At 36.2% G+C, this 18,278-nt stretch overlaps 1 protein-coding gene across 1 annotated transcript in view; it reads left to right on the top strand.

Annotated features, from left to right (window-relative positions):
* Smp_175460 (hypothetical protein) overlaps window positions 1–18,278 on the top strand; it is a gene marked incomplete at its 3' end in the record, with an annotated part of 63,440 nt that overhangs the window by 29,584 nt on the left and 15,578 nt on the right. The window contains exons 10-15 of the mRNA XM_018797249.1: window positions 14,208–14,333; window positions 14,366–14,485; window positions 14,520–14,854; window positions 14,882–15,006; window positions 15,047–15,252; window positions 17,844–18,264. Of these exons, the coding sequence (XP_018652310.1) occupies window positions 14,208–14,333; window positions 14,366–14,485; window positions 14,520–14,854; window positions 14,882–15,006; window positions 15,047–15,252; window positions 17,844–18,264 (1,333 nt within the window). The remainder of the gene's footprint in view (window positions 1–14,207; window positions 14,334–14,365; window positions 14,486–14,519; window positions 14,855–14,881; window positions 15,007–15,046; window positions 15,253–17,843; window positions 18,265–18,278) is intronic.

Raw genomic sequence — 18,278 nt, 5'->3', positions numbered from 1 at the left:
GTAGTATAAATAGTAATAACAGTATCACCGGTGGTAAAAATGATTGGGCATAGAAGATATGCTTTAAAAAAATATAAGATGGTTGTTGGAGGTAAAAAAAAATGCCCTGGTACGGCCGAGAGTGGGGAGAGTCCGCTCTCCCTCTCGAAATGCTCTCATATGGCCACGCGAATATATAGCCTCTGTCAGGGAAGTCCTACTCACTACCTTCTCGTGGCGGGAGTGTTGTTCACAAAAGTGAGAGGACGAAAAGCGAATGTCCGGCGCAATAACCGGGTTGGTGGATGTGGAGGATCCACCTAGGGGAGTTGGAAAACCCTGATTCAAAACCAATGGTGTACATGGGCTCCAGTATCCTGAAGGAGCAAATGGCGTATGAACCAATCGTTGGTCAACGGCTACCATGGGACTGCATCTTCTTAAGATGCTCTACTGCCTTGTGGATAAGTCCTTCAGGTCGAAGGCTCCGGGTGTGGTCCCGTAAGAAAACCACCTGCTTCAGTCTGGGCACCTGAGCAGTATCACAGCCCTCACACAAATCAAATGAGGTTTGTGAGGCACATATTTACCTGGTGCTTCCTTGTTGTTGGAGGTATTGATTTACAGAATCCAAAAACGTTTTCTACGAACATTAAGAGACTTGCTCCATTGTAAATGGTTCTGAGTTATATTACCTAGAGTCTCTAACCATTAGTTACGATAATATGTCGTCAGATATTTTGTATAATATGGCTTAAAATGGTTCATAATAACTCTGGTCCATCAAATCTTTGTCTTTCCTTAGATTTTAAGTTTCTAAATTCCTTGTGAATTTTTGTTTCATTATTCCACTAATTTTCTTGAGTCGTATCTTGGATACCTAATTTTTTCTCGTAACCGTTAATCCTGTAACTACATCTCTGAAACTTGCCTTTACATTTTTATCTTACTTTGATGTGTGAGAACTTGAAGTCCACAAATGCCCTGGTGCGGCCGAGATTGAGGAGAGCCGGCTCTCCCTCTCCAAATCCTCTCTTATGGCCACACATATACAGTGACTGCCTTCTCGAGGCAGGGGTGTCGTTTAAGAAATTGAGAAGATAGAAAATGAATTTCCGGCTCTCTAACTGGATTGGTGGATACAGAGGATTTACCTAGGGGAGTTGCAAAACCCTGATTCCAAACCAATGGTGCTCATGGACTCCAGGATCCTGAGGGAACAAATGGTGTCTGATCAATCGCTGGTTACCGGCTACCGTGAGACTGCATCTCCTAACGTTGGTTCACTGCTTTGTGGATTAGATCTCTGAGTCAAAGACCCTGGAGGCGGTCCTCAAAGAAAACCACATGCTTCGGTTTGGGCACCTGGTCAGTATTCCAACTCTCACACAAATCGAATGAAGAAGTGTGTCGTACATATATTGTGATGCCGCTTTGCACCGATGTTTGTGTTTAAATAAACAAACTTGAACTTATGTGTGCATATACTCAGGTTCTACGTTGCATTTGACTGACTGACTGACTAACTTACCTCGTGATCGTTCTCTTTGACAATTATTTTTATTAACTGTACTATTCTTATGGTTACACTGATAGATTATTTTTCTCAAATTGTCCATAATAAAATTTATATAAGAACCATCTAATAGAGTAGATAATTTTAATTTATAGATTGTGCGTTTGGAAGGTCAAACAAAACGATATAAAGCCATAGCTGATGCTTGTGAAGAACAAGAAGAAATTTGAAACAAGATCGAAGAAGATGTCAACGTGAAGTAAGTTTACTTATGCGTGAGGTTTTCTTAGTTTAGTTACTATTATTAGCCCAGATTGAAGGTTTTTTTTACTTATTCTCTTGACATTTAACTAAGTTGATATTTTGTTTAATGAATGATACAAAAATTATTGATAATTTCCTTTTAAAAAAATTAGCGCAATTTTAAACTTGATAAAGTGTATTTATTTGAAACTGATAGAAACAAAATGAACAATAGCGATGTAGTTTATTCTGTAATGTAATGGTTTCGACTGCAGGTACATTCAGCTGATAAGTTCCAAACGAGAAGGATACTTCCCAGGTGCCCAGACTGAAGCAGGTGATTTTCTTACGGGACCACACCCGGAGCCTTTGACCTGAAGGTCTGATCCACAAGACAGTGGAGCATCTTAAGAAGATGCAGTCCCATGGTAGCCGTTGACCAACGATTGGTTCATACGCCATTTGCTCCTTCAGGATACTGGAGCCCATGTACACCATTGGTTTTGAATCAGGGTTTTCCAACTCCCCTAGGTGGATCCTCCACATCCACCAACCCGGTTATTGCGCCGGACATTCGCTTTTCATCCTCTCAATTTCGTAAACAACACTTCCGCTTCGAGAAGGCAGTGAGTACTACTTCCCTGACAGAGGCTATATATTCGCGTGGCCATGTGAGAGCATTTCGAGAGGGAGATCGGACTCTCCCCACTCTCGACCGTACCAGGGCATTTGGGGGCACGTATTATATTCACTATTAACTAGTATTTAAATCATTGAATAGCATTATTATTTTACATTAAATTATCACTCCACTTAAGACTGACTCTGTGATAATATTATTCTTTAGATTAACTCTACTGATGAAGTAAGTGTCATCCATAAATAATAGACGAACACTGTCTGCTATTCTGTTAATACTTTCCTCACCTTATAGACTATACAATTGCTCTTTTTGCACATCTATGTATTTTTTTAAAAAAAATTTTAGCTAAGAGATGTTCAATCAAAATTGGAAGATCTTAAAGCAGAGAATGCTCGATTGCAACGGGTTGTGGATAAATACAATCGAGGTTCTGTTATTCCAGGTACTGGTAGTAGTATACGTCAAGCTCATGATTCTTCTGTCAATAGATAGTTTCTATATATATATATATATATGGTGAAAGTTAAATATATGTAACGTGATATTTATCATCTAAATTGCTTTCCCTAAATTCTTATCTATTCGTTGATTTAACTGCTGTCAAATACATATATACATATGAGTGTATGTGTTTATCTTTAATCCAAAGATTTTTATAGTGGAAATGTATTCACTATCCATCCAAGTTCACTTGAAATGTCACTTCAATTTGTCCAGTAATTGTGTATATTTTGTTCAATAAACCATTTTGCTATATAATTCCTAGACCAAGTTATATAATAATATTCATTTGTTTTGTTTGTAACAACAAGTATCCATCTGCACAGCTTCAAAATAAAAATTCCCTTTTTGAAAAACAAACCCAACTCAACTACTCATATCATCAAAGTATTCTATTCTATTGTTTTCATTTGAATATAAGTTATATAACCATTCAATACATACAATTAGGATTGTAAATGTTTTCTATCGTATACATGTTTCTAATATTCAGGAGCATGTTTTTTCACAGATAGTTAATACGAATAAACTTTTGATAAATGTTTTAATACATCTCATCAATACCCTGGTGTAAAGACTTGTTGTTCAGTGTTTTTTCTTAGAGTTTATATATATATATATATATATATATATAAGCCTATTCCCTTAAGTGCTTCTTTTTCCCCTCATTTGTATATCTTTTCATGTATGGTAGTCTATTTGAAATTTTATTGGTTGTTATTGACTTGGTTCCATTCTTCATTTTGCAATAATTACAGCTGTATTTTGTTATTTATACTTAGCCTTTTTTCAAAGTTGGCCTTATACATACATACATACATACATACATACATTTATATACACAAGGATATAAACAGTAAACTATTTATTGAACACTTTCATACACATTTGTAGTCTTCAGAAATTATGTAATTTTTACATTTTGGAACAACACATTTTGTAAAAAGGCACTACTGTTCTGATTATATGATGGCCGGTCTTATGGATACTCCTTACTTGCGGATTCTTTTTGTTCATAAAAACTGGTATACTGACATCAGCTCATTATATTGTTGATTTTATTTCAAAGCTTTATCTTAATTCCAACAGAATTAACGTTAAAAATTACTTTGGCTTCTTTTTGAATAATAACCGATGACATATGGTTTTTTCACCTTGCTTCCTATTAATAAATATGTTTGAAGTAATTGTGGATTGAATTTGTGCGGTAAAATCTCGAGTGGTGCTCATCCTAGGACTAGCTGTTTTGTTTCCTAATAAGTAAATTGTGCGTATTTTTCTAATGATAATGAAGATGTGTTCTTAGTAGCACACAGTAAATATCATAAGTATTCTTAATGGTGGTTATCAGATCGTATTTTCCTTTAATTGGTTAAAGGTGTTAGCAGTATTTTTATTTATCTGACAAGTGAAATGGAGAGTGTGGAAAAGTGTCACATAAGTCAGTTGATTTAGTTACCTGAAGATGTAGATTGTGCTCTGTAACCCAACCAAAGATCTTGGATTGCGTCCCTTAATACTAAGGCACTAATAGTAGGAGACACATCTCTCTAACGTGTCATCCTGGAATCCCTTAATATATGTTTTAGAACTGAACAGAGTGCCTTGGGATATTTGAGCTGTTGTGTGTCTCTGTAAGGACGCCCCTGGGTCACCTAAATTTTAAGGGATAAGGATCCAGTGCTCTTTTTAGACTGTGAATCGATCTCGTAGTTGGTTTTGGTGCTTTAATCTAACCTATATCCAGCCAACAGTGCTTTACATGACTTTTATCTTTGTGGAGTGAAGAAGGTAACACTGTCTCCAAACCATTATTGGGCCCGAATAGAACTTAGAAATGAGGTGAGAAAATGCACTTCCAAGTGTCTAGTGTGAGGTTCTGCCTAAGGACATGCGATTTTGCACTATGGAATACAGACATTAGGATCTGTTTTGTCTGAAAACGTCTCTAGTAGTGGGTTATCTAAGTTAGGTTTGTAGTTTATAACGTGCGACATACAGACTAGGCGTTTCACTCAGTTGGAGATTAGTTCATTGTTTTCCCAAATTTAGAGTTCATTCAGATCCTCCTGAAGTTGCCGATCATTGTTATTCTGGGTGTTAACTCTCCAAATCTCTACATAAGCAAATGGTATCTCAGAGGATAAATTAGGCGGAGCAGTCATCCCTGTACAAAAGCCTGTGGGAATGCATAAGGACATTGCGTAGCATGTGGAAATGAGTGGTTAAGGGCCAGTGAAATGTCGCTGGGCCGTAGCCAAATCATCCGGCACTGAATACCTGCGTTGGAGATCAAAAGGTTTAATTTGATCTTACCCTACACTACAAATGTAACTTAAGCCAATGAAGCAAACGGCTATCAGGAATTATTCGTAAGGCAAACATGATTGGGCTGGTCAAAGCTTATGATTAGTTCAGTTGTGATACTTCCTGAAACCATGCTGCTATGGTGCCGAAAATTTATAGATAAGAGGTAGTCATTTTGATCATCCTTAATCAAAGGTTTCCTAACTTTGGAGAGTACATAAAGAAGAGTCACACCCTTGCATTTTGGAAGAATGCTGTTCCGACCCTATTTGGAGATTAGGGTGGTGTATGTCAACTTCCACGTGTCTAGCAGGAGATTGATTTTAAAAAAAATTCGAGATTCTTATTTAGACATAGTTGTCAGAAGTGGGTTCTCTTCTCCCAGTAATGTAGAATGATCCATGTCCAGGCCACTAAAAGCGCGACTGTTTAAATATAATTTGCGGTAAACTCGTCCGGTAAGTAGATCCTCTTCAAGGATTCTTCTCGCGCATCAACTGTGGTATAATTTGATTTTAGTTGGAAAAGATGGTTGTAAAGGAATAAGCACCCTTAAAATCCCTCCACAGCATTTTATTGGACAGTATTGTCATTCATCTGTTTCTTCTCCCTATCTTATATTTCAACCTTTATTCAGGTCTTTTTTTACCGCACTTTATGTCCTTCGATCTTCTTTACCTAAGCTTTTATTATATGGCCTTTGTTAAAGACTTACATTTTGTCACCTTATTTTACTGTTACATGTTGCCGAACTGTTTATAAAAATGTCGCGTTTGACTGGAATCAGGGTCATAGCGAGGTCCAGTGTATGACTATTACCCTTGACTGTCTGCTTGGAAAGATTTCCAGAATCCTTACAGATAGATATCTGATCCCATCTTTTTGATAATATTTTTGTTGATTCTCAGATATCGAACACTTGTTTGTGCCTTTTGTTGTTTAGAACGTTGGTTTGTGTTAGGGAAACCTTCGATTGCATAGCACAGACTGTACAACTTGAGGTAATTTGTAGTTAGGATATAATTTTCTCTCTTCTTCAAACTATAACCGTTTAAACGGAACACAGAGTTTGTGTTCCGATATAATTTATTACGAGTCACTCAAAGACTCTTCGCACACCATATGGAAGAACGTAGTCTGGCCTGATGGAATAAACTTTGAACAATTAGTTCTGCATTCCAAACGAGTATTGGTATTTCGGTCGCTACATTGTTTCTGACGTCTGGAAAAAGTAGTTATTAAGCAGAGCTGAAGCATCGTCATCTCCATCGCTGAGATTATCAAAACCGTATAGTTAGACTACACGTGTGAAATATCGAAAAGATTCTGTTTCACAAAATATATCTGGTTGTTTAGAAAAGATTGGCCCAGTCAGGTACCAATCTTCTTCATCTCTAGGCCCTTTGCGGGATTATTTCACTGTTATTTTAAACGTACATGTCATTGCCAATATTTATCGTAGTAATAAATTTTTCAGTTTCGACAAGCAAGTTGTTTACTGCAAGACGTGCTCTAAGAAGTTAATATTTCTCCCAGCAGGCTCTAAGTCCTAGAGTGTATCGAGTCCGTCATTTGTCGTGAAACTTTGTGTACAATATTTAAAACGAGTCACAAGGAATATGAATATATAGGACCTTATTTGAACTTATGTTTTCTTTGAAACTAAGTTCGATTTCGCATCCTGATATACACATACATTTAGTTGAACATTTGTCTAATTATATTTCTCCATGGATCCAAATAGATGAAATATTTTTAAACATTGGCTTCCGATATTTCATTGACTTTTCACAAACTGCAGTTAATGAGGTTCAAAATGTTACTGGGATAAATGAGACATATGTCTTCGTTATGTGCATATTTTGGTTTCTTAGTTATAGTACACTTGTTATTTGTAGTGTATAATTTTTATAGCAGTTTAACGACCTTGTATAGGCTTAAGATTTTGGGAACTACAGTTACCGAGTAAGCATAATAAATGTCACTACTGTAAGTGGATAAGCCAGCAGTACAGTCGAAAACAGAGTCAACTAAACCTACTTTGGGAATGAAATATTTACTGAGGTATGCTTTCTGCATGTACGTTAAATATCTCACGTTTTGGAAAAATGAACTGTCGAAGACTTATCATCAAATAATTTTTAATGATCAGTTTCCAAAAATTTCAAAAAGTATAAGTTCATGCATAGCCAGACTTTTGAGTTACTGTAACTAGGAATTAAACACTGGGGAAAGTGTTGTAGACCAACAACGTTGATGATCTACGTCGAAATGATTGGAGGCCTACTCGAGTTAGACGGGGACGGTGTGACGAATAAGCTAACTTCGAAGTCACACCTCGCGATCAGCACCTTACGCGGATTGCCCCATCGACGTATCAAGGGGCCATGGATGCTCTGAAGACTGTACAACACATAGGACGTTATTACAGGAATATATTAGTTAAAGGAGATACAAGCGAAAAAAGGACCACTGCCGCATGGGCCAGTTCATGGCGTATGAATAACTGATGCGCGTTGATTGTCCTTGACCTTGACGGGGATCGATGATCTGTTCGATATTCAGTGACCCAACTGCCGGATGATTTGGCTAGGGTTCAGTGACATTTCACTGACCCTACAGTGTAAAAATGGTAAAGATGGTGTTAAACGAAAACAACTAAGAGAAGAGGGGAACATGTCGTATGAAAATATGCATGGAGAAAAGTTGTTTTTATTTGATTTAATTGACAGAATGGTTTCTAAAGCAAATTATTTCTTTCTCTGTACGGCCTCGTTTTAAATGCTACATTTATCACCAAAATGTTAAATTTTGTTGGGCTAGGTGCAAATTTTAGTTGCAGCAAGAATGTAAATGAGGCACTTGCAAAAATAGTTAATAACACACATATCGGTCGATGTTAATGTCAGTGTAAACGTTATCGAAATATGGGATAAAACTCAGGAATGCAGATAGACCAGCATACACAACCGAAAAGTAAATTCCCTACTACATGAGTCTTCTTAACGCTTGGTACTCTTAACACCACTTAACACTGGTTCAATAGGAATCTCCTAGAGGTATGTTAATCTTTACGGGATTTTTGGTCGGTTCGAAGTAATGGATCAAAATTGGATCCTGATCAATTTCTCATTCATGACTTTGGGTGGCTCTGTTCATGACGGTATTCCGTGTTTGAAGTGATCGTGATCAATTGAGCGATTTTTATCTTACATGAGTTCTTAGTGTTTATTGACATCTGAGAACAAGAAAAAATCGTTTAAAATCATTTCAAGAGTGGTGCTTTCCGTTTTAGTGTAAATATTGCATTCATTTTTGAGTAATTATCCATTGAAAAGCCGCCGTTATGCCTCCTTCATTGAAGGTTGTATTGCATTCCAAATAAGAATTTCTATCAGTAAGTACAATTACATGCGATTCTAAGGAAATTTAGTGCACTGTTATTCAAGCTTCTAGTTCTTGATATAAGTGAACTGTCTGCACGTCCGATGCTTAGAAATCCTTGTTAGTTTTGAAATGATTTCCAGAGGGAATTTATTGAGGCTTGGCACGTGTGATCAGCGTAGTTCTAATGCTTTATAATCTGCACACGCTCACTATATGTGAGTGGTGAGATCTCGAGTAGTTGTGTGTGAATGTCCAACACATAGACCAAAAAATCAGTTACTTCAATGTTTAAGTTCGGGCTCACTCATGATATCTATCTGAATTAATAATGAAACGTACATTGTCACGTACTTACAATGCGACCAAGGGTATTGTCTATATTGGAACCGATAGTAACCCTTGAAGGTCTACAGAAGAAGCCCGAATAACCAATAAAGGGGAAACAAAGACGAACTCTTAGGGGAACAAAGGGGATGACGGTGTAAATAAAGAGGAAAAGTTGATTTTTGTGGACAAATATATTTAAAATATCCCGTTTGAATATGTCGTTCACTGTACTTGCATTTAATAATAATAATAATATATTCTGAAAATAATATTTACAGAATTCACACCAGTTTACAGGCATGATCAGATTGTTATAAAAATCAACATTTAATGTGGAGAACAAACATGAATTATAAGAAAGTTTTATGTTTGCTGGTTTAGTAATTGATAAACAGTTTAAATATGGCATATATCACGGCAAGCCAATGCAACACCAGGGAACTTGTCATTTTTTCTAAAGTGGATAGCGTGATGATTGACCAACATTGTTCTGTAAGGTTATTACCAGTGCCAGAGCGAGTTATTGATAATTATCTACAACTAGAGAAAGTAAGATTAAAGCAAAGAGCACGGAACAACAAAACAACGATAGCAAGTAAGAGGTTAAACATTTAAAGTTCCTATAATCTCACTTGTGGAGTAAGATACACTTGCAGGCGCTAGAGCATTTAATGCATTTTCAGAGGAGCAAAAAGCATTAATTGAGCGAACAAACAATGGGAGAGAGTTTAACATACGGATAGTTTGGGGTAAATTATTCCAGAGTCTAGAAAACTTACAGGTAAAGTAATTCATATAGAGAGAAGATCTAGAATATGTTTGTTTCGCTAAAGACAAGGAGTTACGAATGTCGTAATGTGAAGCCTTAGCATATTGAATCGCCTGACTGGATGTGAAGGAGAGTTTGTTAAGTATTTTGAAAAAGAAGATAAGGTTAAGTTTGAGTCTCCTCATCCATAAAGGGTCAAGCCCTAGTTTCTATGAATCTCTCGAAGCTAACGTCTTGTTTGATAACAAAAGTGAAAATTACCACATACATGTCTTAATATGTAGACGTAGGCAATTTCTCGATATATATATAAGTGAAAAAATTAGTTATTTGGTTAATAAAAGTGTTCCGATATGTTTGTTGACAATCGCAAATACTTTACGATATGTAAGTAAGTAGAGTGCTCTATGGGTAACGTTTATTACCACCAATAACCTTGTTCGACCTATAGGATGAATTTAGTAAAAGTCAATGAGAATGCATGTAGATGTAGGGCAATATTGAACTTGTGTATCGTCCTAGGTTATCATAGGTCGACATAAAGTTTAAGGTGAAACAGAATGCCAACGACTTTCACTCCTTACGTCTGATGCCGAGAAACAATTAGTTATGATTAGGAAAACTAAAATAACTTCATTTAAGCCGTATAATATAATACCAGTACACGGAAGGTCTGATTTAGTCACTGATACAAAGGAAAACAGATTAATGGAATTTATACTATCCACAGACTCACATAATTTTTTCTCTTGTAGGTCCAGTGAAACATGAACAAGCCCTAGTCAAATCATATAGTAGGTTGATCACTGAATATCGAACAGATCATCGATCAACTTCAGGATCAAGGACAACCAACGCACATCAGTTAATAGTATGCCATAGAATGACCCGTGCAATGTCGGTGTCGCTCTCTTCTCTGTACTCATTCTTACCAATATATTTCCATAATAACACCCTTCATAATATACGGTATTCAAAGCAGCCATAGTAACTTGATGGGTTGAAAGGGTTATCCACGTTAGGCGTTAATCACGAGGTGTAACTTCAAAGTTGGCTTCTGGTCACAATATTCTTGTCTAACTGGAGCTGACTCCTGAACATTCGACATGGATTATCTACTTTAGTGATCTACACTCTGAATCATTCCCTTCTAGTGACATAGGAGTATTTACGTCTCGGTAGTTAGTCATGAGAACATATCGGTCTCCATCAATTATGTTGACTGTAAATGTATTGCCGTTAACTATGTTAACAGTGTGGCGATTGTTTCATTGCTACACACGTTCACGTGAATATATATTTTAAACTCTGGCAGAATGTATAACTTCAAGCTATTTCCTTACCTTTTGTGTACTAATTAGCTGACTAATAAACAGTTCGTGCTTATCAACGCATCAAATAGGAAGCAGGTTCCAATTGCCGCTAAGCAGTGGATTCTGGGTGAAAATGTTTGTCTCTGTTCTACGGGCAGCGTGAACATGCACCTACAGAACAGTGCCAACTAGGTGACAATTGGTTAATCCCGAAGTACAAGGCTATCCAATGCTGTTTTGAGTCACAAACACAGAAACAATCATTTCCTATAAATAGTTTCCAGACTGTAAAGAATTTGTTGGTTTCGTTCAACAACTTTGCTGATTACCGTGTCAGCAGCTTAATGGAGGAAAACACTTTGCCACTAAAGAGAGAGAACCCGAAGAGTTCAGTACATTAATATCATCAATATTTCGTAGAGTTGCATTGAAAGGGGAAGTAGGGTTTCTGTACAATTCCATCGATATGAAGTCCATAAACAGCTGCGTTTAACATCACAAATTTCGGTTACTGAACACTTTTGCCTCACCGATTCCCAAGTAGGCGTGTTTCCTTTAAAAATGTCAATATAATAGTTCGACACAGGTGGAGGGATTGCTCTCAATGCTCGAGTCTTGTCGACTAGGCAATTCATTAGCGTCCGAGTACGCCAGGTGTCCGACTGAAGTAAATGCCTAAGATTTGCAAACTGCATACTGCACTGTAGGACTGCAACCACCATCAACATTTATGCAATAATGATGTTTTTTCTGTTTCTGGGCGCAAAATACTTATACTGCTATTGATACGCATTTTAATGTGACTTGTTAAAATATGTCTATTTTAAATCATTCTCATTTGTTATAACCCCACCTTGTTTAACTGTTAAATAATATTCACTTAGATTTTCATTCTGCGTATATTTAGAATTAAACTAAGAGTTGGGGAATAACTACATGTATTTTCCGATCAGTCGCCATTCTTTATTTGTCTTTCAGTTTATCAATACCCGGAGGATTCGTGTTATTCATTTGGTAACTTTTGGTGCGCATAAGTTTCACTTGATTTGGTATTGAAACAACGTCACGTTGCTTCTGGTGAGAGGGTAGTGAAGTGATATTGGTTTCTAGACACACGATACTTGAAGCTGAGTGTGGATTTACTGGGAAGATTTATATTCAACATGTAACTCTAAGGACAGGTCAACAATGGTGAACTCGAGAAGAATAGATGGAAATACCATAAATTCGTCATGTAGGCGTGATCACTGTTCTTAACCTCTTGTCTTTTGTATAAAATATATTGCTCTTGTGGCTGTAAATAATTCCTCAAAATCTCAACCTAAATGTTTGCTCGAAATGCCAGACGTTATATTGCTGATCGTCATCTTGGGAAGAGTCCATATAGAAAACTATATGACTTCCACGTAAGATCTTATAGATTAGGTGGTCGAATCAGGAAAAATTTACGATTTTGGGATTAGGTCTATTATTATAGTAGGAAAGGTAAATGCACTAATGTTGAACTAGGTCATAATTCTACGCATCCACGGAAATTTGATATTAGACTATCAAGTTTGCGGAGGAACTGAGAACGTTGGATGCATGTCTCCAGCAAGGAGACATGAAGGACAAATTTGTAAGTCAATAAAATTCATTGAAGTATTTATTTCCATTTCAGATGACCACGATGATGCGGTTAATCGATGATAATACGAAACAATATATATCGTCACACGTCACAACACCTAAAGTTCCCGGTAACCTCACATTACTTGGCACTTCATCGAAAAGAATACTTCAGACGTGAAGGTTTTAAGGCTGTATACTAAGAAGGTTTTTCTAACCATAAGTTGCACTTGCATCTTGGTTCTTCTATTCACCTGCCAGAGTTAAACAATTTGGTGAAGTGTGTAGTGGATGTTGAGTCGAGGACGGACTATGATCACCACTACTATTCGATTACGCGCCCACAAACGACTTAGTTCCTTTGATAACTCGTAAATCAGAAGGCTTTATTAATCCAGATCAAGTATATTTATTGGCGATCTCGTGGTATCGAAATAATACCGAGACGTGCCAAAGGGTACAGGCGAAATGGGCAGTGTGTGAGCAAGTTCGAACCAAACAAGGCGGATAGCGGAACAAGAAGTGAATCTGATACAGTTAAACAAATACAGTAAAACAATCTCTGGTACAATTGGTTACAATAATAATAATTGTTTCTGTTATTCCAATCGTGTTCTTATCGAGACTGGCCGGTCACTACAAGTGTTTGATTTCGCGACACAAGTGTATTCTCATGACATGAGAGACGAAGTACAGAAGCATCATCGTGGAAAACAAGAACACGTATTTGCGAAGTTAAAGCTATAACCATTCACTGTTCTATATGCGTAAGTCATACTTTGGGTCGACAGTCGTTTAGCAAAGTACGGCAGTTGAACATAGCTGTAGATTTTCTGTTGACTAAATTTCGGAACTCATGGGAGGATTACTTCGGTTCGACATAGTAACACTGCAGTTAAAGAAGGACATTATTATTGAAGTGATTTTCATGATTAAACTAATTATTAAAGCTTTTTCTTGTCACATACCGAATCTCTGAGTTGCATGTGAAACTCCCTAACTAATAACGTGTATGTTGTGAAAGCCTGTTTGATTTCATATGCACTTACCAATAACGAAATAATCTTCATTAATAACCCATTCAATTGTCCTCCTTTTTCATAGCTAAATTCTATTTTGAAATTTTTCAGATTGCGAGAAACAAATTTATTCCATCGTTATGTGAAATCTAATGAGCTTTTCGACTCTATTGGACTAGAATAAACGCGTTAATTAATTTTTAATTATTCTTAAATTTCCCTAGTTTATATCAAATTCACTGACATGACTGCTTACATTTTACGATACCAAAGATTTTGGACCGTGCCAAGAAGTCAAGAAGTAGTTGTGAAGAGATCAGTGAATTCATTCAAGGTCTCTACAAATATATTGGATATTGGATGACCTTTTTCTCTTAAACACCATAACAACAGTCGACAACTTTTCAAAACTGTATCCTCAATGTCTTCAGTTGAATCCCCTATCCGGACTTTTCCAGGCAGTTTATCGTCACATAGGATTCTGGATAAAAAATGTGAGAAAAAAGGAAGTACTGCTGGAGGTGTTTTATTGAGAAACCGTAATGAAGACATACCTGTACGTTTATGGGTATTTTTGTAAACTTTAATCTTCAAGCTCGCACCATCAATGTTTGTCTACAAAATGTCATTATCTTCGGAAGAATTGTACAAGCAATTATTTTACAGCCATATTCCTGAGACTCTGGCTTTGCACGACATGTCCTTGATAGGGGATCAAAAGGTGCCTTTACTTAGTCATATAAATTATTTTAGACGACATCATTTCCTGTCAATCGTCCATTGTTCCAGCCATTTCCTTCTGAGCTTATTTTCCAACGCTACGAGCCCGGAAAGTCTTATGAATTGCCACTAGTACTCCGTAATTTGGATAAGGTTAGTTAAAATACAATAGTAAAATGTTTTCCAGGTCTCAAGAACAGCCCATCTGATTCAAAATGATACTCCATACTTTAAAATTAAACGTTTGAATACACAAGGGTCTAAAGTGGCAGCTGGTTTGTCACTTTCTTTCACGATTGTCTTCACACCTGATGCTAACCAGGATTATCGACATGACCTTATGTGTGTGACTGACAGAGAATTGTTCTCCGTTCCTGTATTTTGTATTGGACCACGAGCAGTTTTAGAGCTGCCTGATGATATCTATTTTAATGAGGTTCCAGTGAAAGTAGCGAGTAAAAAGTTAATAGGTGTGAGGAACATTGGGAATTCTCAGGCTTCTGTAAAGTTTGATTCCATGAAGTAAGTTGTATTCATTTTTGACTTTAGGCCGTTTTTTGTTGAGCCCATATCTTTGAAAATCAAACCTGGTGCAATAGAAGAAATCGAAGTTTCTTTCATTCCTGAAAATACAGCAGAGGTTTCGAAGAAAATGTTCATTATTTACGATACTGGTAATTCAGGTCATTTACACTTACCTAAACCTTTTACAAGGAGAAAGACTTCAAATTAACCTTCACGGCCAGGGGAGAGAATCATTGGTTTATCTTAGGGACAACAAAGTGGCACTGAACGGAACATTTATTGGATTACATTCGCAAACAAACGTTTTCATCGTAAATGACTCATCTGATGTTATCAGTTTTAAGTGGAGTCCTTTTGAAAATAGCGAGGAAGAATCACTAGCGAATGACTTATTAGTTGGAACTTTTAATAACGCGTGTGATTTTAAATCTATATTGAAGCGGAAGTTGATTACATGGGTCAAGAAGTTTTCTGATCAACAAATAGTAAGTTCTCGTCGGACATATCATATCACAACTTTATTTGTTTTTGGTGTACTAAAATCTCGTTGTATATTTTACTAGGCATTCGCTAAAGTCTATAGTTTTATTTGTGTGATCCAGCCAGAAAGCCCATCTGTACTTAATATTTCTCATAATTCAACTTTTTACTTCTGTGTTATAGAGAAATATTCGCTAGACGAAGCGTATCGTAGACATTTCAAGAATTTTAAAAGTGTTTTAAAAGCACCTTGTATCTGTCGTCTTTCAACTAGTACTAGATAGACTTTCCACAACAGCGCCGACTCTAAGAATGATCAAACAACTCCATTTAGGAATTGTAACCAACATTGATTGGTTAGTTACCAGGTAAACAAAAGAACAAAACCATTCCTGGCCGTTGTTAAACATTACCTACCTTACACTTTGAATGAAAATGAGAGTAAAAAGTAAATGTATCATACATAAGTGGTCTGTATTCCATCGGCTAATTGTAAAAGATAACTAGTGAGGTAAGCTTGATAATAATACTACGGGCATCTGATCATAAGCTTGAATGGATAAAATTTTATCCACAGATTTGATGACGAACTGTTCAGTTTAGTGTTTACGCCGGCTATATTGACCTAAAGTACCTAAAAAGTATTTACTCGGTAGCTCCTACCACAGCCTCTACTATCAGTATGCCTATCTTCTAAAGGCCTGGTCGTAGTATCACTGCTCAACCCAACGATATTAACATCAGATTTAATACAACTAGTGTCACTGAATACCTGCTTAGCCTATACACTGATTGCTCTTGATAGGTAGAAGTAATGGAATTTGGTACACCAAATAGTAGAAATATCCAATAAGTACTATGGTAGTCATGAATGAACCAGGAGTCAATTCAGAAAAAAAACACAGCAATCATAATTAAAGGTATATGATACCATTTAAACAAGCACGTAATAGTTTACTAACTGATTATTAGTTAGCATAGACACCGTATTACCTGAAATACTATGATTCACCTATTTAGTCACATTATGGTAATAAAAAGCTCAGCATAAATAGATTTTAAGTAAACTTCCAGGAAGGGACTGTAAAAGGTCACTCGTAACGTAGGAGAGACATCCATTTATCAAAAAAGGATGATTTTACTGTGCAACACTGTACTTCATTCTGCTCAGTGTCTGTGAAAAGTCACCTTTAAAAATAGAGGATATTCGTAGGTCACTGGTATTCGAACATACATGTCTTTGAAGCAATGTTCATAAGTTTTGAGACCGCTGAGTGAGTGTTGCTTAGATAAAACTCAGGACAGTAGTCAAGGATGGGAAATCGGTTGAAGAAGTGGTGAATCCTTGTCTACTGAGATGTTAAGGGTATGCATTAAGTGAGGATATTCACCTAATACTTCGACACCAAATAATGACTGATGCAGGGATATGCTGGAATAAGATGGTGGTTGGAGATGATCAACAGGTAACCATGGTCCCGGGTTTCGTGCTACTTGGCACTCGTCAGCAAGGTGTACCTGTAATCTTGAGGGAACTGGTGCTTCCTGACGGATTCGATCCTGTATCACTCAGCTTCACAGTCAGAGACGTTACCACTGAGCTATTCGGGCCGCGACCGACCTCCTGTAGGACTGAGATGTAATCCCGATTGATTGATCAATGAATCGGGATATGCTGGAATAAAAATAGGGACGGCAAAACTAAAGCGTAGTATTGGTCCATGAAGGCATTGACGGACTGAGTCAATTCGGTAGGTGCAGATTACCTGTTTAATGTCTTTATTACTTATATTATATTATTATTACTTATATATGTATAAAACGTAGAGTAATTTAGTTTCCTCGAAAATATTTACTTTTTATTTATTACCAGCTAGCAATGTTTTGCGAAAGCTACGTATTAACAGAATATGTTTGTTGTAATTATCAATCACTGATAATGGAATTAAATTGGTTTATATAACGGGATCCATTTAATGTAATGGTTTACCGTCAGAATCTTTATACTATTTCCGGTATTTCTCTTTTGATCAGTTAAAGGATAGTCATTTAACTTATGGAATCATAGATAAGATGTTATAGTACCATTGAAGACAAACTGCATACTGTAATGTGGTCTACTTATATCCTCATAAGTAGTATATGATGATGGTCAGACATAGAATGTATTTTGGCAGAAGACCGATAAGGAAAGAACTGAAATGAAGCGCAATTGGTAGGAAAATGCATGAACAATGTAATTAGAGATGACAGATTGATAGTTACAGAAGAATCAGTGAAGATTGAGCCAATTCGTTGTTATTTTGCAAATTAACTGTTTGCTGTATAGTTATCAGAATTTCGTGAGATAGTATGTAATTTGTCCTTAAATACATTCAATTGTCTCCAACTAGTGTTTTGTTCACTACAATACCCTAAACTACTTTTTAAAAGACTTTAAGTTACTTAGTTTCAACATTAGGAATTATTCAAAGAAAACGCGAACATAAAATGAAAAATAAATTAGGCACCTTTTTTAACCCCCTGTTTCTCTAAAATTATTTCAATATGTTTTTTTAAATTTTTTTTAATTTTAAAATTAATCTTTAATATCATCATAAAGCCATATCCAACAAATATTCAAACTATTGAATGTTCACCATTTCATATTGAACCAATTGAAGGTTGTATTCAACCATATACAACAAAAGAATTCATTGTACATTTTAATCCTGAAAAAGTTAACTTATATGAAGATATATTTTATTGTAATATTGATGGTGTACAAAAATGTTTAAATCTATTTATGAATGGTGAAGGTTTAGGACCAAAAATTAAATTTTCATATAAATATTTAAATATGGGAAAAATTTTTATTGGTTCAAAACATAAATATGAATTAGTTATATCTAATTGTGGATTAATTGAAACAATGTTTTCAATACATTGTAAGAATCGTCAT

Source organism: Schistosoma mansoni, chromosome 4, assembly GCF_000237925.1.
Source record: "Schistosoma mansoni strain Puerto Rico chromosome 4, complete genome".
In the NCBI taxonomy this organism is placed as follows: domain Eukaryota; kingdom Metazoa; phylum Platyhelminthes; class Trematoda; order Strigeidida; family Schistosomatidae; genus Schistosoma; species Schistosoma mansoni.
Note: the sequence above shows the minus strand (reverse complement) of the source record. Positions and strands in the feature narration are given on the sequence as shown.